This window comes from Rhipicephalus microplus, chromosome 3, assembly GCF_043290135.1.
Source record: "Rhipicephalus microplus isolate Deutch F79 chromosome 3, USDA_Rmic, whole genome shotgun sequence".
Taxonomy (NCBI): domain Eukaryota; kingdom Metazoa; phylum Arthropoda; class Arachnida; order Ixodida; family Ixodidae; genus Rhipicephalus; species Rhipicephalus microplus.
Window position 1 is genome coordinate 43,922,922 of NC_134702.1, and position 24,747 is coordinate 43,947,668.

Genomic DNA, 24,747 nt, shown 5'->3' on the forward strand with positions numbered 1-24,747 from the left:
CAGCTTTGGTGTTGTTTACGCTTAAGACCAAGGTCACGAGTTTGAGTATAGGCCGAAGACACCAACTTTCAATGAAAGACCAGAGCACAAAATGACTATCCGTGAGTTCGCCTCTCATACCTCTTTGAAGTGTATCTGATAATTCGGTAAATGTAATGTTGCCCACAAACATGCCGTTACTACACTCAAACCTCAATACAACGGGCATGGATATAATGAAATAATTCTAACAAAGTAAATGAAAAATAGGCTTGCAATGGGTAGTGTTAAAAATAACCTTTATAACAAAGTTTTGGATATTACAAACTTATTTTTTTTAATAAGCAACTTTGTTATAAAGAAGTTTGAGTGATATTAATTGCTACTTCACAGACGCATGAACACACTAGTGTCATACTCGCACTGAAAAGCCCAAAACATTTGTGTAGTGCATGCCATTTTGTAACCATGCATTTCAATACGATCTCTGCAGCTGCTATTGTGCAGCATAGTGCTATCATCTACACGCAAATTGCTCAAAGAACGACAGCTGTTGCTTAGTACAGGTGTGAGAGTGATTTTTGTGAACCAACATCAGGCCCCAGAGTTTCCGCTTGGAGCTATCTTTTCTGTTTCTTGCGTGCAGGTACCATCCGCACATACAGGTTGCCGGGGAGGATGACCAAGAAGAGCTGTCATGCCACGACAATTATACAGTTTTTGCAGTGTCCGTCTTTCAGTACATTACCCTGGCCGTGGTATTCTCTCGAGGGCATCCGTATCGCAAGACAATCCTATCAAACTGTGAGTCTGGGCTCTCCTACTCTAGAGAAAGAAGCAAGGCAGTGCTTTGTCATGTGCAAAGCACCAGTATACTAAAGTTAATCTTGGAAGCTTTTAGTAGAGCTGTGCGAATAGCGAAATTTTGGGTGCGTAGTGAATTCAAATACTGAAGAGTGAGTGGGAATTGCATATTTTTTTATTATTTCATGAATATTTGAATAATATTTATAAATACCTCAAAGCGAAATTTCAGAATAAAAAGTTGGAGGGGATTCTTAAGTATACTGTTATGATGTAGCAACACAAAGTAATTTTGGTTCTGGCTAGGTTAATGAAGCACTGGCAAGTTGATGTTCCGTAGTTGCCTTATCAAGAATGAGGCAGTGCAGCCAAAGTGTTGCCACAACACTTTACATGTGAAAGGCGAGAAAGCTATTTCGCCAGCTTCTCCCCCTCTCCAACCTCTGTGGGACCTCAACTGACGGGGCCGACAAGTGTGCACAGTCAGCTCTCGTTAATTCAAACTCGAAGGGACCTATAAATTTCGTTTGAATTATCAAGAAGTTTGAATTATCAGAGGTGGTCAGATGGATGACTGTGGGTGAGGTGACGCTGCACATTATGATTAGGCATTGATTTTATCGGATTTCAAAATGTTTTAAGCATTTTTAAATCATAACGGCATGCAATGAACAGAAACCAAAGGTGTAAGGTCCACAAGTTTATCGACCATTTACTGCTGATCAGACCTTCTAAAGAAATCATGAATTGCAAACTGCTTCTTCGATGTGTGTGCCTTCAGCATTGAGCTCTCCATACTAGGTGAGAAGCATCATGGTTTACCATGCGTGTGCTTTGTTTTAAACATTTGTTTACTAGCAAAGCCTTTTTCTTTGAAGGACTGAGGTGCTTATTCTCCATTTTTAGGTTGTTAGGATTATATAAGCACGCAATTTTTCAAATTGTAGTGTGAAAGCAGCACATATTTTTCAGTGTGCATTTTAAAAAGTAGGAATTAGATGGGTGGTATAGTTTGAATAAAACACTTTTAAATACTTTTAATAAGTAGAGGCCCAATCAAAAAATTGAATATTTGTTTAAATTAACCGAAAGTATGAATTATCAGAGTTTGAATTATTGCGAGTCGACTGTGTTCCCTTCGTGTCCAGAGTTCCAAATCTGCCTCATAGACGTTGGATGCTAAAAATCTGGCGTCCATTTTTTTTAACTTCCTACCCGAATTTTAGGTCCAAGACATCATTACTTGAGCCCACACGTCTGCCGCATTTATCAAATTCATGTTGGGACCAACACTTTCTTGAGTCAATGATTTGCGACCATAGTAGAGCCTGAAAGGCAGCTTTGCCGTAATATTCTCGAGAGTGTTATGGCGTGAAGCACATTGAAAATATGAGGGCCAGTACCAATTGAACGTTGACTGTATTTGTCTTCGGGAAGTTCGAATAGCAAAATTTCAGTGCGAATCAAATCGAATAGCTAGCACTGTTAGAAAAATATTCGAAATTTCGAATACTCGCTCACCCCTAGCTTTTGGAAGTGTATTCGCTCTTCTGGCAATGGTACATAGTAAAATGAGATTATTGTGGCACCAGAGCTAAAACTGAGACAGTACGTATTTATTCGAATGTAACATGACCGCGATTGTAATGCGAGGGGTGACTTTTCAGTGCCGAAAAAAAAAAAAAAAACGTGAATGTAACGTGAGTAAGGGAGGGTGGGGGGGAGCACCTTTACTTTCTGCACATAGTAGTGGTAAAGACACCCCAGTTTCTAAATATGAAGTGAGTTTTGTTCATTCGTCGATTTCATTGCCGGTGGTTGAGCCCTCTTTGTCACTTTTTCCCTCCCCGATGTGGTCATCCTCCGTGCCATTCACATAGTTCGATATGTAGCACTTCTTAAATCCGCGAACTATCATGTCGTGCGGCAGGCCGTACCAAGCTGCGGACACCCACTCTGCAATCTTCGCGGCTCTAGGTTGCTTTATCCTACCTGTAGGTTTCAAAGCCTAATCTTCTCGCATTCATTCTTCGTACAACTGCCGCATTCTATCCTTAAACGGTTTGTTCAGGCAAACGTCTAATGGCTGCAGCATGGACGTCATACCTACGGGAATAACGCCGAGCTGCGTCCGAGTTTCCCGCATCAGCTTCTTCACTTCGGGCATCAGGAGACTTTGAAATGAGTCGAGAACTAGGATGAAGGCGAAGTGGAAGAGCGCACCTGGCCTTCGTCACCACACAGTCTTGACCCAGTCAAGCATAAGCGGAGTGTCCATCCAACCTTTTTCTCTGCAGCGAACAATCACATCCCTGGGGAACAGCTCCTTCAGGATGGTTTTGCGCCGGAAAACGATGTATGGCGGCAACTTGCGTCCATCCACCAAGCAGGCTAGCATCACGATTAGCCGCGTTTTCTCGTTGCCTATTGTCCTTATGCAAACTTTGGGGGCACCTGTTTCGCTGACAGTCCTTGACATAGGCTTGTCCAAGAAAATGGGAGTCTGGTCCGCATTTCCAATGTGCCCCAAGAGAATTTGCGATGAGCGGGGCAGGTCAAGCACATAGTGCTGAAAGTCCCCTAGCTTCGTTTCGCAATCTGCTGGTAGCTTCTGCCTTATCGACGTTGTTCGCCAGAGGGAAAATCCATTTCTTCGCATGAACTTTTGTGGCCATCCACGTGAAGCCTTAAACTTCTCCCGCCGGATTCCCATCTCTCGAGCTGCATCTCTGGCTTTTCGCTGAATCAGCGCAACGTTGACCTCTAATAGGCGATTTCGCTGCTCAATCGCAAACGCCGCCACTTTTTTTTTCGAGTTCTGTGTGACGGTCACAACAGGGTCCACGGAAGCCTTTTCCGCCGGGCTCACTCTTGAAGAGTGCTTCACGCTGGAACTTCCACCAACGGATAGTGGATTCCTCCTCATCTAGCCGTCGAGCCACAACTGAGTTCCGAATTTCCTCAGTCATCAGTATTGCACTTCTCTTAAGGCGGGCTTCGTACTGAACTCGTCACGCTGCCATTTGCTCAAGCCAAAGTCACGGAAGCACAAAGAAAATGAACCGCCTCCAAAAAACGTCGCCATGTGCACGTCGGAAACAATGGGATTGGATTGGATTCGATTCGATTTTGACAGCGTGCATATGTTGCCAGCACAAGGTTGAAAGATCTGTAGGTTTGTCGTAGCCAATTTAAGAAACCAGTGGGTGACACTGCCAAGGCACGATTTGAGGTGCTTCGATTATAACGCGGACCCCCAAGTCACTTCAGACAAATTTTGAAAAAAAAAAAATCACGTTACATTCGAGTAAATACGGTATTTTATGCATCGCTCAGTTCCTTCCTCTATGTACAACAAAACTGCACAGGCAGAAATGATGTTTACTTTTGCATGCAGCTGGGACTACAGGCAGAAAGTCTTCAGTAATTGGCTATAAAGCAAGGCCTTCCTGATAAAGTGTGTGAAACAAATTGCATTTTTGGCACAAGGAGGAGCGAGTTAGTTTGTGCAGAGTAATTAAAACAGTTTGGCATAGTAAAGCGAGGTCTACTATCAAGAAGTTTGGCCATCTTGGTACCAAATTTGGAATCGCAGCATGCCCTAGCATCAATTAACAAGTATGCAGTAATAGAAAGTGTCCATGCAACTGGCTTTTGTTGCTTAATCCAAAATCTTGATGTGTGCTCATTAAAGGGACCCTGGAACAGTTTCTGGCAATTTTGTACAAACACATTGGGCCAGTAGACGAAGTCCTAAGGGCCATTTAGAGACCAATTTGAGCTATCTGCGTAAACTGTGTAATTCATTACAACACTTCAAAGCTGCGAATTGCTGCAGATCGGTGCATATCGCTGCGACTCAACTAAACGCTCTTCATCCATCTCAGAGCGACATGCTTTGGCCACTTGACGTCACCGTGGCTGCTGACCTGATTGGTTGTCATGGGCTGTCGAATGCTGGAAGTAAGATAGGCAGCATACTGTTACTGTATATGCTACCTTTAGGTACCAGAGCTACACCACTGGTTTCTGGGTGCCGTTCACTCGGCCTTTGGCGATATCAGCAATGCTATTGGTTGAGCGTCATCACGTGATTATAGGCGGTTCATTCGCATTGCGGGGAAGCCAACACTGTGCAGACAACGCCGATGCTTCGCAAATTCCTGGCAGATCAAGCGTGGTTGGCATCAGCTGTTGTTATTTTCGCCGTGCTTCTTTGGTATCGTAGCTATGTTGCCTGTTTGTCACGAGAAATGTGGTAGCAAGTGCATTCTGTGTTGAATTGTACTACGTACAGCCCATGTGATGAGATGCGAGTGCAGCGGGTGTTGCTATAGAAGGATTAGTGTTCAATGAGGAAGGAATAAATGCTTGGCTTCTATTTATCTATTCACGGCACTTAAAAGACTCGCTCTATTTATATTACCCACAGATGCTGTGAACACGCTATACATCAAGTTGGTGAGCGTGTGTCGGCTGCATACGTCCAAAAAGTTCTGATGGGTAAAATGCTAAATATGAAGGCAGAAGTCAAACTAGAAACATTGGAATCAGCAAGAAGTAGCAGCTATAGTGCATGAATTTAATGCTGCTTTCAAACTTTAAGTGAAAAGAATGTTGGGCGCGACAAGGCTGTTTCACGTCACTCAACAACGATTCACGTCAGCTGTCGCGAGCCACGATTGCAATACATGCGTGAAACGAGAACCGTGCGTAACACGGGTGTCGCACGGTCACTCTTGATCGCTACCCTCCCCAACTCAATTTAGTTGAAAGCTGAAATAATAAACTACAGCTGGCTTTTTCACACAGTTAACGAATGAGCTCAATGCAACAAAAAAAAATTTCATTCCTAGTTGGCTCGATAGCGCTCTAAAGTGCGAAATAGATTTGATATCTGTAAATGGGAAAAACAGCTGTAAAGAAGACAAAGCTACTGTGTGACCAACTCTAAATATATATTAAACTGGTTCAATGAGCTGACGCACTTTGTTTCATTTTATTATTAGTTATTACATACTAGGAATTGATTGATTGATTGATTGATATGTGGAGTTTAAAAGTCCCAAAACCACCATATGATTATGAGAGATGCCGTAGTGAAGGGCTCCGGAAATTTCGACCACCTGGGGTTCTTTAACGTGCACCCAAAGCTGAGCACACTGGCCTACAACATACATACTAGGAATGTAAGCATAAAATCAAGGCTTATAGACGTGACTTGAGCAGTCGCGTTTTGCTCGTACCTTCATAAGCAAGAGAATAACGCTACTCTGAAGCGCAAGCGCGCTGCTCTTACGCGGTTGACGAGTGATTTTGCCGCAAAAAATTTGACCCCAAGATGGCGTACCTTGGCTTAACTCTGCTACCTAAAGGTTTACCATATACAGTAACTCTAATAGGGTGGTAGAGTGGCGGCACCCTGTTGGAGTGGTTCATAAACCACTCCGCGATCATCGTCTCTGTTGCCAGACGGCGTGCGTGCTGCCGGACTCTCTCTGTGATGGCCTCTGAGACTGCGCGCAACCTGTTGGCATTCAATCTAGGAGGTCTAGATTGGTAAAGGCTCAAATCGTTGCGCGCACTTATGAGAGTTCTGCGATCGCCAGTGATGCTAGCGTGCCTTATGAGTTGAGGAGGTAAGGCAGAGGTGAGAAGGAGGGTATGATGCACGGCGTGTCACTAAATTTGTGGTGCAAATGGTTTGCGAATGCTCTAGTCTAAACACTCATAAATTTTCAAATAAACGTTTCAGGGTCCCTCCGTTTCGAAGATGGGGCACTTGAAAAACTTTTTTTTTACAATATTTATCGATTTTGATGGAAATTGCTGAGCTGATGAATATTTGTTAGCGGATTTAAGATATTCGATTCTTTTTTTTGTGATAAGTACTTTCCGAGATATTGCGAATGCCTACTTCTTTGATTAAGGCCCAGTTAGCTAATTAACAGCAGTCTTTACTGCAATGTAAAACCCACATAATTTATTACAGATGTTCATAGTGTGTTGCAAAGGTATAAACCATTGTTCTAGGCCATTTCCTAGCAAAGTTGCGGTATATTGTACCGGATTTCAAATTCACTTATTGATACTTTAAACAAAAGCTCTAATTTAGAACATTTCTTTATGAAAGTATAATGACAAAATTTACCTTACCGCACATCACATCCGTTTCTCTGAAACAAAAAATAAATATTATAACCCAGGTAGAACAAAAATATTGCTACTCCATCACACGAAGGACATAAAAAATCAGTTCCTGTTCACCCTCGATTTAAAGGGCCAGGTGCACCGCTTTTGGTTTTTTGATGTAGCATAAAGATCGAAGTTGACAGTGTTCAGCTATGAAAAGTTGCGAATAGGGGTGCAATGACTTCAGGTGCGTGCAAAGATTTTCAGCGACAACTTGATTTTTTAGTTGATTTTTGGCCATTGAGTGTCACGTCTCCCCTCTTGAAAAAGGTTTGTTGGCACGGAGCATGTGCTGAAATTCTTTCATGTTGTCTTTCACAGACTTGTTCATTTCGGCGTTGGTGGTGATGACAGCTTTTAGTTTGTACCTGGTGCTCTATCCCACCGAAATTCTCATCTCTGGCTTTGAAGTAAGTGTTTTTGCACAAGTTTTAAGTCGACCTTTATTTATAGGGTTCGATGTTACTTTGTTACCTGTTCTCTTATTGTTCACCTCTGCTTGCTCTACGTGGAAGCTACATTCCAACATTGGCGTGGTGTGCAAATACTTGCATACGGTACTTAGTGGGCTAATTAAAGAATCTTACATGTTCATGTGCAATCTGAAATGCTCCACTATGGCATCTCCCTGAACTTTTGTCTAGATATGTGGGGTTTAACCTAACCAGTCAATCGGTCAAGTCTTCTTGGTTGCTGAACAAGGTTGCCCAATCAGTCGAAAAATCTGTCTGTCAGTCTAGTTTTCTGGATTGCTGAGCAAACTTTGTTCTATGAGTACATTTCATTTTCTATTATTCTTGCCTTCTATAGCTTTTTGCTTTGTTAGCATATTAGCATAGCAGTTTACAGAATTAGTAAATGCGAGAAGTCTACATTCAAAGGAAAACATTTCAAGAAGAGATGTTCCAAAAATGGAGCTGTTCTGACTGATAGATAGGACGCAACGCTCAGCAGTTCTTGCACATTTATCTCATACTATTTAAAGTCTCTTTAAAGCCTCCTGATGCTCTGGTATTGTAGCAGTGTAGTTTCATAATGCAGATTTTGCTCTTAAATGTCTAAGAGCATGTATATGGGTGTTAATTTCACATCTGAGCTTGAATTGAAAGTGCAATGCTAACGTGGAGCTGTGCTTAGATCATACTGAGTACAGTTGAAATGCTGCTTTGCATACCGTTACCAGCATTGTTAAGTACATCTTTCTTTCGTTTTACTCTGACAGTTCGACATGACAGACATAGATATGAAGTTCCGAATGCTCTGCGTCGCCATTGCTCTTGGTCACTTCATCATTGCTTACATCTTGGAGGTAAGCGGTCAAGTTTTTTACGATGTGCAGCTAAAAATGCCGAGCACTCAAATTTTATTATGGCGAGCAACACTCATGTAAGAAACTTGTTGTATTCAAATGTCTCTTGCCTGTACATGCATGATGCCATTATTGAAGTGTACCGAATTGAAACAAGCGCACCATGCGTGATTGCCATCTTTGATTTTTCTGTAGAGCTGGTTTGACTACTGCCTTAACTTTACAAAATGGCACTATGCAAAATAAATGTGAAATCAAATGCACACTCAATTATGCATGCATGTATACAAACACTGCATCTTTTGTATATGTCATGTTCAGTGGTTAAGTTCATGTTCAATGGTTCATGTTCAGCTTAATCAGCTGACCTGAAAAGCTTGTGGAGAGAATTATCTAAAGCTCTGTCCAGCCATACTGTGGTTTTGACGCATAAAACATGAGTACGTATTTAACTTTTTTTTATTTATTTGAGCAAGCTCTATCAATCAACTTTTTCTGTTTTCAGTGTATTGAGTAAAGAAGCATCAGTAAGAGGTTTTTTCATTTAGGACTTTGTGATTCTTTTATTGTACTTTAGTACTGTCAATATAGCCCAGTTGTTCTCTTTTCTCATAACAAGTGGTAATTCATTCTTTCAATTTCTTCATCCTATACCCAATCATCTTATTCCTAGAGTGAATGATTGTTCTTTCTCACATTTCGCAGGACTACTTCGTGCAGGGTTTCGTTTTCAAGCAGCTCCAGCTACGATTCTTCAGCACCTCGACTCCGTACAAGGAGCTGCAAGAAGAGCTCAAGGACCAGTCGCCGTGGACGCCACTGTCACGAGAGTCGTCCATCATGAGTGGCGGCACCCGCCGAACGACACGGGACTGCATTCTCCAACCCAGTGCCTTACAGCTCGCGTCTCCGCAGGAAGACACCAGTGTCGACAGCGCCATTGTTGTCGACGCCTGCGGGAGCGAGGGATCGGCCACCGACAGGCAAAACGGAAACTGCGCAGCGCCACTACCTTGTGTCACACACATGTGACGAACGTTTCCCAACACTTCTTGTGCGAATCGCTTTGTGGTGGGGCGGTTTCGGTCGTTCGTTTTCGCCATCTATCGTCGCCTCTTTTCGATGGTTGCAAACTGCAAGTGAAAAGGAGAACCGCATAGAAGTGAAATACAGTGGCATTCGGTGCGAGCAATGATTTAATAAGGGAGCGTTTTGCGATTGATATTCGTGGCAACTACACTTGTCACTTAACGATCAATGCACTCCATTATCAGCTCTCTGTAGATCGTCGTAGTAAAGTTGTGCTTTAACGTGTGATGAAGATTGCGGTTTCCAACAATTCGCTAATGGCTCAATTTTTCTGCTTAGCTATCTGCATGTAGCTGCGCATATTTTAATGGATGGGGTAGGGAAATGAACTATTTGCCACTTGCCAGAGTGGCTTCTACGGCGAATTTTATACGGTCAATTTGCACGCATTTCAACGTTTACAGACTGTGATGCCTCTGATCGTAATCTCGTGCAATTGATATTAAAGTATTGTGAAGCTATTAAAGGCAAACACCGCGAGGCTACAGTGTCAAGCCTGTTGAACTTCTTTAAAAACTTGTTTGTTTTGAGGCTTGTGACACTGTTTATAGAGTCTTTCGCCGCGTTTCATTTGTGATGTATGTGATAAACCGTGGGCATGATTGATTTCTGTATGCCACTTGTTGGCGGCTATATTGCGTGAAAGCACATAATAGCCCTTTGTGTTTTCAGTTATGTTAGGCAGAATCGATGCCCACATGCACCTTGTTTTGGCTATTAAATTTGCATGTCTGAAGTGCTTCAGTCTTACTACTTCAAGCTTGCTACAAGAAAAAAAGTAAACACGACTCACTCATCACAGGCACTTGGAGAATGCACATATTTATTGTCTGTTGTATTGTCTGTGTCCTTAGGTTTGCAGTGTTTTGTTAAAAAGGAAACAATTTTGAAACAGTTTGCTTGTTAAAAAAGTACCGATACGAAAATTTGACATCTCGCATTTTTCAGCCATAGTGCATAGTTGACGACCCACTTATCATGGTTGAAAACCTCATGTGGTTTATTGTACAATGGTCAAGTATTTGGAGATGGTTTTGTAGCTCCGAGACGTAATACCGCCTTCAGAGTGCGCTGAGAGACGTGGTACCCAGGGCGATTTATTTGTAAACACAGCTGGTGATGTGGCCACACAAAACTGCGACACACTCGTTGTGCAGGGCTTCACGTCTATGTCAACGCTGCACTGACAACTGTGGCAGGTATTGCGTGCAAAGAGCGTGGCAGCAAACAAAGAAACTTGTGCCATGGGTGGCTGTCGGTTGTTTACATCAAAACTAAGCTGACGTCACAAAGTGCTCTGTTTCACGTTCAGTTGCGTAGCGTGCCCTTTAAAATGTATTTTAAATGTTCGAGGCTAAAGTAAGACGTTTAGATTTTGGAGATGATTTGTGTGCATCCATGAAAACCTGATCACAAGTTTCCTCTCCTTCAAAATCTTGCGGCAGTTCTGACTGTTCCTGGTTGAAAGGACAGGTTTACGGAGTAGTACAAGCCAGACTTGCCACCGTATCGATTTTAGTCATCTTTCGCTCTTCCACTTGTGCATGCTCATCTCATCAGCTCATTCTTTATTGCTTGCCAGATTCACATTAATCGAATACAGTAGACTCTAACTAAATGTAAATCCTTTTAACGGAAGGGCTGCCTAAACGGAACAGCTGCCTCTAACACAATTGGTTTTCCTACTTTAAATGTAAATCCTTTTAACGGAAGGGCTGCCTAAACGGAACAGCTGCCTCTAACACAATTGGTTTTCCTACTTTAATTTTGCAGCCTCATTCATCTCTGAGTAAACATAACTACTGTTAAATGGAACATATTTTCACGGCCTCTTCAGTTTCTGTTTATTGAGTCCACTGCATTTCACCTTATTCAAACACATTGTAGATTAAAACTGGATATCTAATGTTTTCACTTAGCTGCTTTCACATTTGAACCCTGGTGTAGCAATTGCAGGCAACTAATTACGTTTCATTTTACTGAATCTTTATGGTTACCTCAGGCCACGATAGATGGGAGAAATACTTGAAGCAGCCAGCTGCTTTATTTTCATGGTTCTGTGTATGTATAGATGGTTTAACTGCCCGCCAATTATAAAAAATAGAATTCAGGTTGTACATGCATCTGGTTACGATGCTTTGTCACGTATTCATATTTGACCTCAATCAAGTGTGCACATGTTAGCTTGCCTAATTATCTTTACCTTCAAACTTTTTAGTTAACTCTGATAATCCAGAATTCTGACAGTTTTTAACTGAGGTACATGTATTCGTGGGTTTGAAGTAACATGAGTCTACTGTTGGTGGTGTGCTGTTAGTATACTAGCTGTGCGTAGAAGCCGCATAGCCACACACAACTTTATGAGGGTTTCAGTCACTGTCCACAAAATGTTTTTTTTTTTTAATAAGAAATGAGTGTTCGTGTTTTTAAACCTAAAATCACTGTAAAGCGATCTGCTGTGCACAGCAACGAAAAGTTATGAAGTCTAGCTATCTCTTCTTTGTTCTTGTTAGCACTGTGTGTGCTGTCATAACCATGTTGCCAATTGCTACCAGGAAATGAAAAGCTCACATTGAAAGAGAAGAGACCGAGCGGTCTCTTCTGTGTCTTTGTTTGGATTTGTATCATTCTCTTGTTTCAATCTGTACTCTGCTTTTGCTTCAAGCAGTTGCTACCTTTTAAACATTGCCTTAAAGTCCGGAAAAAGAAGGATGCGTTTGCATTTCGCCTGGCATTTTCTTTCTTTAGCTGGACACAAAAATGTTTGTAAAGTTATCCTCATATGCATGCAAAGTTTATAACTTTTGTTTCTGTTCACTTGCTTGTTGACTCACAAATTGAACCTTTACTGGATTGTGGTGGCTGATAAGAAGAAAAAAATACCACTGGTGAGGTCATCAGAGTCGGACCTCTCTTGCAGTGACATCAGAGCACCAAAGTCTTCAGTTTATTCACTTCAGCGAAGTTCTTATTGTGGCATCCTTCCTCGAAAGTCCGCATCGTAAAGTTCTCCCTCGGAAGTCGTTGTGATGCTGTCTTTGCTGTTGGGTCTCCTCTATCGAGTCTTCACTGTGAATTCCTCATTATGAAATCCTCACCGCGAAGCCACTTCTTCAGGTAAAGTTGTGGCTATGAATTCATCTTGATGAAGTTTTAACAAAGGCTTCATTGAGAAGCCTAATTAAGTGAATGAAGGTCATGAGGATTTAGCATCTTGCTATAGTATTTGCAGTGAGATCACTACCTGGGTCTTACTGACTGTCTACCACAAGAGCTGTTGGGAATGTTCGGCGTGAATAGTGCAGGTATTTGTGCTGCCCTGGAGAGCGCAAGTGTGTGTGTGTTGGTTCTCAAGGTGCTTCTAGTCTCTGAGGTAATGATAAGCAAATTCTTGGATTAGTGAAATAGTAATATGGCATGCATTGTGCTTGGCTGGCCTTGCCAATGGTATATTTGGTCGCAATCAGACTCGTGCAATTGCCGCTGGCGAGTTGGCTAAATGAAAAAAAAAACCTAGCCCCAACCAGTCGTTTATTTCCGCTGGCAACTATTCCATATTTCCTTCCATATTTTCTTTTGTTTTGGTCAAGCGAGTTGGGACTTTAAACTGACTATGGCACGGCTTCTGGGACAGGTGAAGAAGTGTTATTTACTGTTCTTAGTGATAGTCTTGTTTTGTCGAGTTTGCTGGGCTTCACGAAGTACTGTGCTTACTTGGCATTGGCTAAATGTTTTTTATTATTATTTTATCTTGCGATGCATACTGAAAGTTATACTTATTGGCCGTCAAGCCAAATAAAATATGACTGTGGGCTTTCCTCTTCGTGCTTCGTTGAATTATTTATTATCGTTCTGCTTCCACTGCGTATTACCCCGGTGATACATTTGCTATGTCTGTGTATGCAGTGGGTAACTATTACTCGTCTCTACTTGTAGACTGATTCTTTCCAGTTCCTGTTGAATGCTTATAGCATGTGCGGAGGAGTCTATGGTGTGCGCAGAGCAGCCTGGGAACCGTTCACTCATTTTAAGCCATCTGTAACAAAACCACCTTTGATTGATTCAGTTACTAATGAATAATAACTGAAGCAATCTTGACAGTGCAGTAGAACTAGTAATTGTTTTGAACATCATCAAAGTAATGCCTAACATATTAAGAGTGGGGGCACCTGCGACTGTGAGTTGTCTCAGGAATCCATTTGGTCTTTTCTTCTCTTCTGCACTTTTATCGGCAGCCTGTCAATAAAATCTAAGCGGACTCGCGTGGTAACCTTGTGTTTACAGGACATTATGCACGTTTCGGAACGTTGCCCTATGAAATTACGAAAGCTTTCTGTAGGTGCCATGTACACTTGGAGGTCATTACTGGTCGCCTTTATTGAGTCGGTTTTCTAGAGCGATCACGACACTTTTGCGTTACTCTGTATAGGGCTCATCGGTGCTCTTGGCCAGCAATGTTTTTGTTGCTGTACAGAGCTTGCAATCTTTGCACGCTGCAGCAAGCACTGCCAGCCCTGTGCTACTCCGCACCTTGCTGCTGAGTCGTGAAAAAAAGGCAAGTGTAACACCCTCGGAATGATTGCTTCCTGGTTTCATATCGTTTGTGGCCGGTGGCGACGACAACATTCGTTTCGAGCTCCACTCGCACCTCTAATGTGACAGTTCTCATGGTGGCTGCTTTGTATCCATGCTTTCTACTCCTTTGAAATTCCACTGCAACTGTCCTTCAGCAGTGGCGGCATACTTTGCAGGACGTTTTGAGACGTCATTCAGTCCTGCCCTGTAAGTCTGTACTCGGCCTATGGCCCACAAACTGTGTGTAAGAATCCACGACGTCATAAAGGGTACTTCGCATACACGTCATCACGACTTATTGATGACTAGTTTATCTTGTTTATTACTGGTGTGTAACAAATGGCTTAGCGTTGTGTACAGGTGTCAGCAGTAGTAGTTCCCACTGCGCAGAAGTGACCACTTTTCCAAATTCAGCCACTTTCTTCTCTTCTACGGCTGTCACATTGCTGAGTGACGTAGACTGCACAGAAGTGTTCAACTGTGGACCATCTTTGACTCTCTTGCTGCCAGTAATCTTTTCAACTTTATCTCGACATTTCTTCCTTTCATGCTTTATGAACAACCTGCATTCAGTGTGGAAAATAATTTCCGTCCAAACACATTGGGCAAGTGTGCGTATGTGTCTGCTTCCTGTATGCTTATACATGACTTGTGCAGAATCTCAAGCGTGCTACACAAATAGCAGGCTGGGCGAAGCAAGACTATTGCTTTTGCGTGCTTCATAAGGAGTGCAGTTTTGTAATTTACGGGTTTTACACGCTGGTTTGCAAGTTGAAAAAAAATTGAGCTCCCCAAGTTCATTGTAACTTAATGCAGACGTGGCTCTTTCCTTTTTTTTTCTTTTCTTAATGGAAATGTTCCATTATGGTACTCCATGTCAATTAACAGCTGTTTCCCACAGTTGGAGCACATTCACGTTATCTATTGATTGTGCAGATTGCTGCGACAGCAACTGCAGCTGCTTACTGCCAGTTCGAAAATTCCTTTCCCAACTCGTAACATTTTCTACGCTGTACCAGTTCTGACACCTAAGTGCGGATAATTTGCCTGTTTGTGCCAGCTTAGCATCTGCCATGTACGAAGTTGCCTGCTTCGCGTTTTCAACAGTTTTTTTCTAGTTAAAGTGAAGCTGAGCTTATTAAGTACAGGTAGTCTTAATCGGTGGTGCTCATTGGTGTCCACCGCATTGTGTCTGAAGAGAGAAGACGATGCACGCGTAGATTACATGCCCTGTCACGGCTTAATCTTGCTGTAGTAAAGCACTGCGCAGCTGGCAGAAGTTATATCCTGCATCGAACCTCGCGAAAACTTGTTTTGGAAGCACTCATAACTGCTGTTAGTACATATAACGTCACATGTAAGAGATATGAATAAATATGATCTGATTATCAAAAAAACACTGATACAGTAAATTATTGGTTATAGCAAACCAAATATCACCTTTGGTCGGCCGTGCTTCATTTCAGTGACATTTGTTCTTTAAGAGACTGAATATGCATGAGCTACTCCGATATCTGCTATAATGAAAAAAATACTTGGTTTGAACGGGCCCTAAAACTCTAAAGGTAACATAAAAAGCAAAATAAATTCTGACGGACAATTCACATATTTTTTTAAAAGCTAATTGTGAAAATAAAAATCGGGTTTTAAATGCAGTTAAAATGTAGCAGAAATTTTTCTAGCCATTTAGTGATGGAAAGAGCAAATTTTACCGGTTGCACCACATTAAAAGTATAGAGCAAACAGAAAATCTTTGGAAGCACTTTATAGAGGCTTGAAGCCAAGAATAATGTGTTTTTGTATAGAATATTCAGGGGAGCGAGGTTGCAAATTTTTAAAAACGATTTTTATCTACACAGTTACAATCAGTATAGCATATAATGGGCTAATTGATGGTTCTCGTACTGCTTCTTCATAATGAGGTTCTGCTGTAATTCTAAAAAACAGTTGCACACATGTGGCATCGATTCTTGTTGCAAATCAGTTCTGTGAAATGCCGCAAAGTGGCGGGCGGGTTAAGAAAGCGAAATTGACAAACACCGTTTGTAGTACCAAGTCGCAAGGGAACCCATACGGATCTCTCAAAAAGAAAAACTGAAAGAAAGATTCTTAGTTGCCAGAAAATTCGTTCTGGTCCAAGGATCAAACCTGGGACCAACACCTCAATCACTCTACCAATTGAGCTAACCAGGACGCTAGCAATTGGCAGCTTTACAAGAAATCCTTATGGATTTCCGCGTGGCTTCATGTGAGAAACGACTGATTGTCAATTTCCCTTTTGTAGCATAACTTCGTTCCTTTATTCTATCTGCGTCTTTTGAATGTGACATTACAGGTACTATTGGCACACCAACAGGTTCAAGTAGGGGTCATAGCGCAGTTGCTGTGATTGTTCGTTGCTGGTCCCTTGTGATCTCTTCGAGATGACACATTAATGGATATCAGCTGTAAGCATGTCTTGCTAATCGGCGAATTGGTACAGCATCTAACGCATCATCTTCAGATCGAGTGTTCTGCACTTCAGTTGGAGAGATAACTATGGTTAATTGCACTTAGAATTTCCCATTAGCCTACTGCATCCACGTGTATACGGTCTTCCAAGTATAATGAGCATTGCCTTTTCGAGAAGTGTGTACATGCAACATACGCTGAGGTTGTCGTTGCAAAAGGGCCTTCAACTTAGCAACTGTGATGGCCAATAGAACGTTACCAGTCACAACATAATAACGAAGTCAAAGTTAAATCTTTTTCTTACACCCATGACAGAGGGACGCTGTAGGAACTTGCAGTTCCCTCAAGCATGTGTGCTTTGTAGTCTGATTTTTCTTGTATATTCTTGTACTTATAAGTGATCAAGTGAGGAAAAAAAAAAATGTTTGTACTGCCTCCACTTTCCAACAGTGATGCTTGCAGCAACAATGAGGGCATTTTTCTTGTTGGTATTGGGAAAAAGAATGGAAATGCTGGATGTAAGAAAAAAAAAGAAAAGAAATTACAAGAAATTTGACATATCTACTGTGAAATTTGTTTTTATTCGAAAAATAAAAAATCGAGCATTATGACTCGTTTTCTCTTTGTGCTGCTTATTCGGATGTGCCAACCACTGAAGATCACTGTGCCTGGGTTTTTTTTTTTTTATAGCACCATGTCAAAAGTTTTCTCGGATAAGGCTGCATTTAGTTCATCTGGGAATTACCCATGAATTAGTGGTTACTTCGTATTAGCAGAAACATCAAACATAATTGCTGTGCAAGCAGAAGGAAAGAAGGGATACAGGATAGAGTTCACAGTATGAACCGTTTATTTTCAGTTCACAAAGCCAATATATAGACAGGCATTGTGCCATCACGATGAGCACTAACCCAAGATTTTTTTTTTTAAATTGGTACCGCAGATAACCACATAGAGCTGATGATAAGCTGTACCATCGCTTCAAAACGTTGGCTCGACCATACGTCAGTGTTCATGACTCCGAATGGTAAATTTAAAGCTTGCATAGGTGTCCACTGCAGCTCGATTGAAAAGTTTCAGAATAGGCGCACGCTACAATTGCGTATATATTGTGAAATGGAGGAGGGCAAAGAGGAAAACCATGTAGAGTGAGGAGCAGGTGACGTTTCAGATGTAAACTTATGCATGCATGGCAATCGAGATAGCAAGAAAAGGGAAGTTTATCATCACGGCAGTAATTAAGGCAAGAAACTTAATTGGCAGCAACTTGGCAGAGCAGTTACATTTAGTTCCTGCATCGGTAGTAAATGTTGACTGATTGAGTGATTCTAGAAAGGAGGCACCTAATTGCTGTCTGCCTCTTGGGCGACACGGCACAGTGCCTTGTAGGGGAAGGGGAATGAAAGAGGATAGGGGTGATGAGGTGTGTATATGTGTAGAAAGTCGAAGCGTGTTCGTCATGGCCGGAGCGGCCAAGAGGTGGCAGCAGGGGCGTAGGCAGCAATTCCCGTCTCATCCAGGAAATCGACCAGGCTGCTGGCAGGTGAGGACGGGACGGGAAGAGCAGTTGTTCAAGACTGGAGGCAGGCAGGCCCTGTCTCCGGTAGGCCGTGGTGACCCTCAAGTCTTTCTGTGCCAATGTTGTGACAAGCGCTTCTCAATGTCAGTAAGTAGCAATACTCCTCCCTTTCTCTCTCTCTCTTTGCTTTCATGTGTTGACGTGACCTTAGGCGCAATGGTTCGCCCCGGCGCGCACTGTTCTCTGTTCCGCCTTCTCGTTGCTCTGGCGATGACGCGCTCGTGTTTCCCCTTCCGGCCTCCGATTGTCCTGTCGTTCAAGCGTTTGTTCGTTCGGCTAGCTCTCATAGACACGCTTTCTCTGGCTCCCGGATCAAGAGCGCACTCTTCCTGAACTTTAGCCATCTGAGCCAGAACCCGCGGTTGAGCGAACAGCCGAATGCCTCGTAAGTAACTTCTATACTATGTTTGATATTTAATTACGAGATATATTTCGGCTGAATTCTTTCCTCCTTACCCATTCTCCGCAGAGCAGCCAGAGGGGCGGATTAGAAGGGAGGAGGGCTGGAAAATTGCTCGGACGTGAAACTTCCCTGCTTGATCAAAAAAAAAAAAGGAGGGGGGGGGTCGTAAGCAAGTATCTGCTCTCACGCAGCTTTAGCGCGTCGGATCTGCGCACTGACACCGTTAAGGAAAAGCGGTGAGGTATGTGATAATGACAGCTCTGTTAGCGTGCGCATAGCGGCCAAGTAGCTTCGACAGGCCAAGCATTGCACGCTTGTTGCCGCGAGCGTGCTACGCTTGGCTCTAGGACATACCTTGGTGCCACCTACGTGATAACGTCACTCATAGGATGCCAAGTTGACTTTGTCTGCTAGAACACCGCATTTCTGCGCTTTTGCTGTGGGCACCATGCGTGCTTCCTTTGTTTTGAAGCTCTGTGCTTAAAGAAGCGGTAAGACCTCATAATACGGGCAAGCAAACTACGATCGAATAGGTGTGTGTCGTGTGTTCGCGCTCGAATAAACTTTTAGAAATATGAATAGGTGCCCTCGGTGACACTCTCGTGACTAATTGACATCGTAAAATGGCGACTAAGAACCGGTGCAGCCATGGCGGACGATGCAAGTGATGTCGCGAAAGTAAAGGTGCCGTACTCCACAACTGTACGCAGCTAGGCGAGCGACGCATCCTATCTGTGACGTCAAAACGATCGCAGCGCTAGCCTCTCTAGTGGAGGCCCTCGCGGCCAGTAGCCTATGATGTAGCATGAAATGCGGCGAAACAGCAGTTATCTCGCGTCTAGCGTACATGTTTGCGATGACCTGGTGTATAGACCGTTTCAAAAACGCCTCCCTAGGCGCCGCCATAGTCCTCTTTGGGCTGCGCGAATTGGCGTTACCTCTCAAAAAAATGCACTGACAAAGCTGCGCCTTTAGCCTTTGTACTCACGCGCGCAGCCCATTAGGGCGGTGTTCTTTTCCCTCCTGTGAAAAGGTGTATACACGGTGCACTGTAAAACGCGGTATTTCACAGATAGTACCGCGCGCACTGTGACCATATATTGTCGCGCATAGAATGTGTGTTCGTGTTCATAAAAACCGTGATCGATAGTATTCTGTCTATGCATATCTGTCCCACGAGAAACGAAAACAATTGTTTCACAGCCAGCGGCTCATGAATGCATGACGATGTTGCTTGCCTTACATGTTAAGCCTGAAGTTTCGGGTTACGTGCTCAAGGAAGGCTATAAGAAGTTTAATTTATTGTCTCCACGAAATCCTCGACCCTCTTCACCTTTGCGTACACATCTGCTTTTCACGTGGTTCTGTTTCCAAACGTCGGTTTTTTGTAAGCGGCGTAAAATAGAAACATGGCGTGGTGCTCAAAAAACCTACCCGGGCATGTTTTTTGTTATGAATGTTGGTTCAAAGCAGGAACGAAGATTATCACTGGCTTAATGTTTAAGCTAAAAAAATGTAGTTTTGTAAGTCTTTGTGTAGTTCTAAATTCTGCGCTTAAAGGGGCCCTGAAACGCTTTTTCAAGTAACCACGGAATGAATTCACTGGAAAAGCTTATTGCCTCACGAATTCAATGCCGCAAAAATTTTAAGAATCCGTTCAGTGCGAGTGGAGTTACAAAGAAAGGTTTTTTGCTAGCTGCAATTGAATTCTCTCTTCTCGTCTCGACGAAAGTGCTGGAATCTAAGCAGGGAGGGATGGAAGGGCCACAGAAAAACGTCACACGCGCCTCGTGGCCTTCAGCACTTTTTTTTTCTTTTTGTTTCTTTGTGTGCGCCGCCTTTTTGGTGAGATCGCGCGCGCACGCGTGTACAAGTCGCGGCCTCCCGCGGCCATCTCTGTAACGAGCGAACGCGCCACGTTCAAATCAGCCAATGGCTGATAGATGAGCAATTCGCGAGTGAATTTTGGGTATATTTCGCCATTCGTCGAAAGAAGAGAAAGCAATTTTTAGCTGACTTTGATAATTTGTTGTGAATTCCAGGCCTCGTGCTGTGCTATAATATTTTTCTCGCGTGTTGTCGGGAGCCTCTACTACCGATCGGCAGCGTTTCCTGACCATGCTCAAAAAAGTGTTGCAGGGCCCCTTTAATGCAACTACACTACCGCTAAACCCGAGGAAGTGCGTAGCGCGGGCAACCTAGCGACTCCCTTGAAAACCACGCACTTTCCGATGCGGTGCCCTTTCTTGCGCGAAGCTTGTATCCATCGCGTGTTTCAATATCACTTTCCATGACACTAGGTTAGTTGATGTAATTAATTTTTGATCATTTCTGAAGTACGTAATATTTTATACATTGTTAGTTTATTCTGCAGTGGTTTTTAGCATTTCTAGCCCCTACTTAGGTTTGTACTGACCACAGCTGCGTGACCATGCGGCATGAGGCATTGAATGACCAACAAGCCGCTCCCCTCGAGTAGGTATTTTTGCCCCCTTACCTTCAGCTGTTATGATACTGTGTAAAACATACACCATGCATGTAGGAGAAGGACATTTTATATACGTAGCTTCAGAACCAGAAAAATCTATTGTGAATCACACCATTATTTACGCACCATTTCGAGAAAGGATGGTATTCCTTTGGGCAGGCCTGTTCATCTCTAAAAAGCGAGTCGAAAGACGGAAAAACAAACGACAGTGCGGCCTCTGTACCTCCTTCTACGCATTTTTTTCTCTTTCTCTCTCTGCCAGCGTTTCTTGTTCATGATTGAGAGAGACAACCCCACTTGCTACTACCGAGTCTTCGCCCGAAGTCGTTGTTTTCATACTGAACTCTTGACTACCATGCATGCGCGGAGCGATGCCACACACGTACGCTTGATTGATCGTGTACGCACTCACGGAAAACTCCACTCCGTCGTTTGTTGCCCTCTGAAATGAATTTCGAGCTTCGTCGCTCTGCCTTCGCGTCTGTTGCTTAGGCGTGCGATTTAGCGACGGCTATTGTTTCGCGCGCTCGGACGAGAGAACAATATTTTGCATTGTTTATTTAAAATTCGCTTTTCGTGCGTCATGTTCGACTGGTTCTTGCATCGCACCTCGCTCGAATTCGCTGATGTTGGAAGGAAGCAACAAAGGGGAGAAGGCTGGGAGGTTAACCAGAAAGACATCCGGTTGGCCACTCTACACTGGGGGATTAGGGAAGGGGACAAGAAAGAGGGGAAGAAAAAAAGGAGATACTGACAGTAGTTTTACTGCAGAGTGTGAACTCCACCGCATGTCAGAGGCGTTCACACAAACCCGTCTTTCTCAAGAAACACAGCAGGGCTTTCACTGCCTTGTGGCCTGTCGAGGGATGTGAACGCTGCTGTAATATCACCTGCATAGAAAGACGCCCATCATACAGTCGCCGCGTTGCGTTGGCACAGCAGGTGTTCGATATTTTCATCGGTGCCGCAAACATCGCGTGCCACACTAGGGAGTTTTAGTGCTGGGTACCCAAGCGACTTGCGTACGCAGGACGTTGGGGCGGCGGTATTGCGCATGCGCGAAACCCCAAACAGATGCGTCGCAAGATCGCTGGGGCGAGGGGGCCATGCGTCGGCGCGGTCCACCTTCGCAAGAACTCACGGTATCCGCACTGCGTATACTCTAGCCGTCGAGTTAAAATAAGCCAAAGTGCGAGCACTTATAGCGATTACATGGTTTCAGCCCGATTTCTAAAGCTAGAATTACCTGGAACATAGAAACTAAATATATGCCAGCCCCGACAAGCTGAATAGGTGGCGCCATCTAGCGCGGCTATATTGAAACAGACAACCACAACATTGTTATTGCAGAAACATTGTGCATAGCACATCTGATGCAAAAACTGCGCAACGACAATATTACAAATGAGTAACGTTTTTATTTGTTTTCATCTCAAAAACATTACGCGTAAGCTAACAAGTTCATGGCTGTGGTTGCACGAAGTGTCACAAGATGTCGACACTGTCGTTACAGTAACCTTGCATTTTTCATTTTTTTACCAGGTTACTGTACACTAATAAGAAAGTGTACTGATCGCTATGTATGTTTAATTTAACATTTTAAATCATAAAAAGACTTAAATAATACTTACGCGACAAGACGCTATGGCTCTGCGAGCGCGTGTGAAATTCGTGCGGCTTGCGTTTGCGTGCGTGCCACCGTGGCGCCAACTAAAAGGCATTCCGGTTGGGTATGGGTTGGGCACGCAACGCCGCGCGCTCCCAAGCCCGCATCGCCCCAAGAGAATGCGTACCCAGCACTAAAACTCCTAGTCATTCCGAGTAACGTGGTATAAGCTGCTAGCCAACCAAATCATGCAGCGGACCGCTTCGCGCTCTAAGCGAGGACCGTGGTAGCGCTGTCATGTGCTTTTTTTTCTTCAGATTTGTACGTTTCAATTGCCGAAACGCGACTCACTGACGCTCAGTTCACTCACTCATCTCACTCACGCAATAACACGTTTACTCGGCTCACTTACTCGATCTCTCGCAATTGAATCACTCGATCGCGCACTCACACATCAGCTCCGCGATGGTCTAGTGGTTATGTATGGTGTCTGACTGGTGCTGACCCGCAGGTCGCGGGATCAAACCGCGGAGGCGGCGACCGCATTTTCGATGGAAGCGAAAACGCTTCAGGCCCGTGAGCTTTAGATGCACGTTAAAGAACTGCAGGTGGTCGACATTTATTTCAGAGCCCTTTACTACGGCGTCTCTCATCATTATAGTGTGGTGATTTTGGGACGTTAAATCCCAAGAATTAATTAATTACTCACACTCAGCTCACTCACTTATCCACACTCACTCACTCCTCTGCTACGGCGTTTCAAACCGCGAGCGTATTCGTCGCAGGAACGGCGCCTGTCTAGCTGCTACCTGAACAACTTCAGGTAGCAGCTAGACTGCGGGAATGGCACCGCCGAGGCTTTTTCGCACCTGCAGCAAAATACAAGTGCATATGTGTGTGTGTGTGGGGGGGGGGGGGGGGGGGACTTCAGGCAGCAAACTGCCGGAATGGCACAGCCGAGCGCACCTGCAGCAAAATACAAGTGCATATGCGTGTGTAAGTGGGGAGGGGGGGGGGGACTTCAGGCAGCAAACTGCGGGAATGGCACAGCCGAGCGCACCTGCAGCAAAATACAGGTGCATATGTGTGTGGGGGGGACTTCAGGCAGCAAACTGCGGGAATGGCACAGCCGAGGCGCACCTGCAGCAAAATACAAGTATACAAGTGTGAGTGGAGGGGGATGCTGCGGCAGTTGACGCTGAACTAGCGAAGAGCGCAGCCATCAGTGTCGCGAGTCTCGCGTGCGCGCCCTGCTCGCTGCGCAACGAAACGAGTCGGTTGCAACACACCGGGTACCCTCGTCGTCCAGCGGCACCCCGTCAACACCCATGAGCCCCACGAGCTGGCATGGTCCGTACAGAACTCTTTATATACTCTTTATCGTTTTTCTATTTAAGCAGCCGTAAAACCAGCTCTTGTCCTAGTGCGCGCTGCAACGCACGAGATGCTCCAAAAAGGGATAGCTTCTTTTCCGCAATTTTCCGATCTTGTTTCTTTTAGTCTCCGTCATGTCTGTGCGTCAACATCCCGCATCATCTCTACATGGCCCAGTAGTTGTCCATTTAGTACATGTAGCTTGTTTCGAAGTTGTTCTCTCCGTCGCGCGTATATTTTCCTCTTTGCTCAACGTGTGCACTGCCCCGTTCCTTTCTTCAAGTTTTGCTATCGCCCCGTTACACTATGTTCAGCGCAAACCGCGCCTATTGTGTTAGAGAAGCTTCGAGGCTGCAGTAGTACATCGTTTTGTTAAGATTACGCCCACTTTGTGAACCGTTCAAATTATTCTGGAACCTACGTCGCCGTTAGGGATAACGCTAGAACGTTGCCATGTGGAGTTTAACGTTCCAAAACCACCATATATGATTATGAGAGATGCCGTAGTGGAGGGCTCCTGAAATTTCGACCACCCGGGGTTCTTTAACGTGCACCCAAATCTGAGCACACGGGCCTACAACATTTCCGCCTTCACTGGAAATTCAGCCGCCGCAGCCGGGATTCGATCCCGCGACCTGCGGGTCAGCAGCCCAGTACCTTAGCCACTAGACCACCACGGCGGAGCAACGCTAGAATGGTCAATCGGCCGAGGCTCTGCCCACCGCTATCAGTGCAAGTGTCTTGCAGTAATCTGACTTTTCTTTTACGTGGCAACAAGTGCGGCTCCAAATAAACAGTTTAATATTAGTCCTGCAGTCCCCTCCCTTCGTTCACGTCACGACCCCGTGACAATACCTTGCCGGTGTGTTTTGATCAAACATTGTTTGCTGATTGATTG

The 24,747-nt window shown here is 44.1% G+C and overlaps 1 protein-coding gene across 2 annotated transcripts in view; it reads left to right on the plus strand.

Moving 5' to 3' along the window:
• LOC142803703 (polyamine-transporting ATPase 13A3-like) overlaps positions 1–17,010 on the plus strand; it is a 160,785-nt gene extending 143,775 nt beyond the window's left edge. For both annotated transcript variants that reach the window (XM_075889356.1, XM_075889355.1), the window contains exons 25-28: positions 626–783; positions 7,297–7,385; positions 8,198–8,284; positions 8,990–17,010. In XM_075889356.1, the coding sequence (XP_075745471.1) occupies positions 626–783; positions 7,297–7,385; positions 8,198–8,284; positions 8,990–9,316 (661 nt within the window). In that variant the 3' untranslated portion in view covers positions 9,317–17,010. The remainder of the gene's footprint in view (positions 1–625; positions 784–7,296; positions 7,386–8,197; positions 8,285–8,989) is intronic.
• Positions 17,011–24,747: the final 7,737 nt, after the last annotated feature.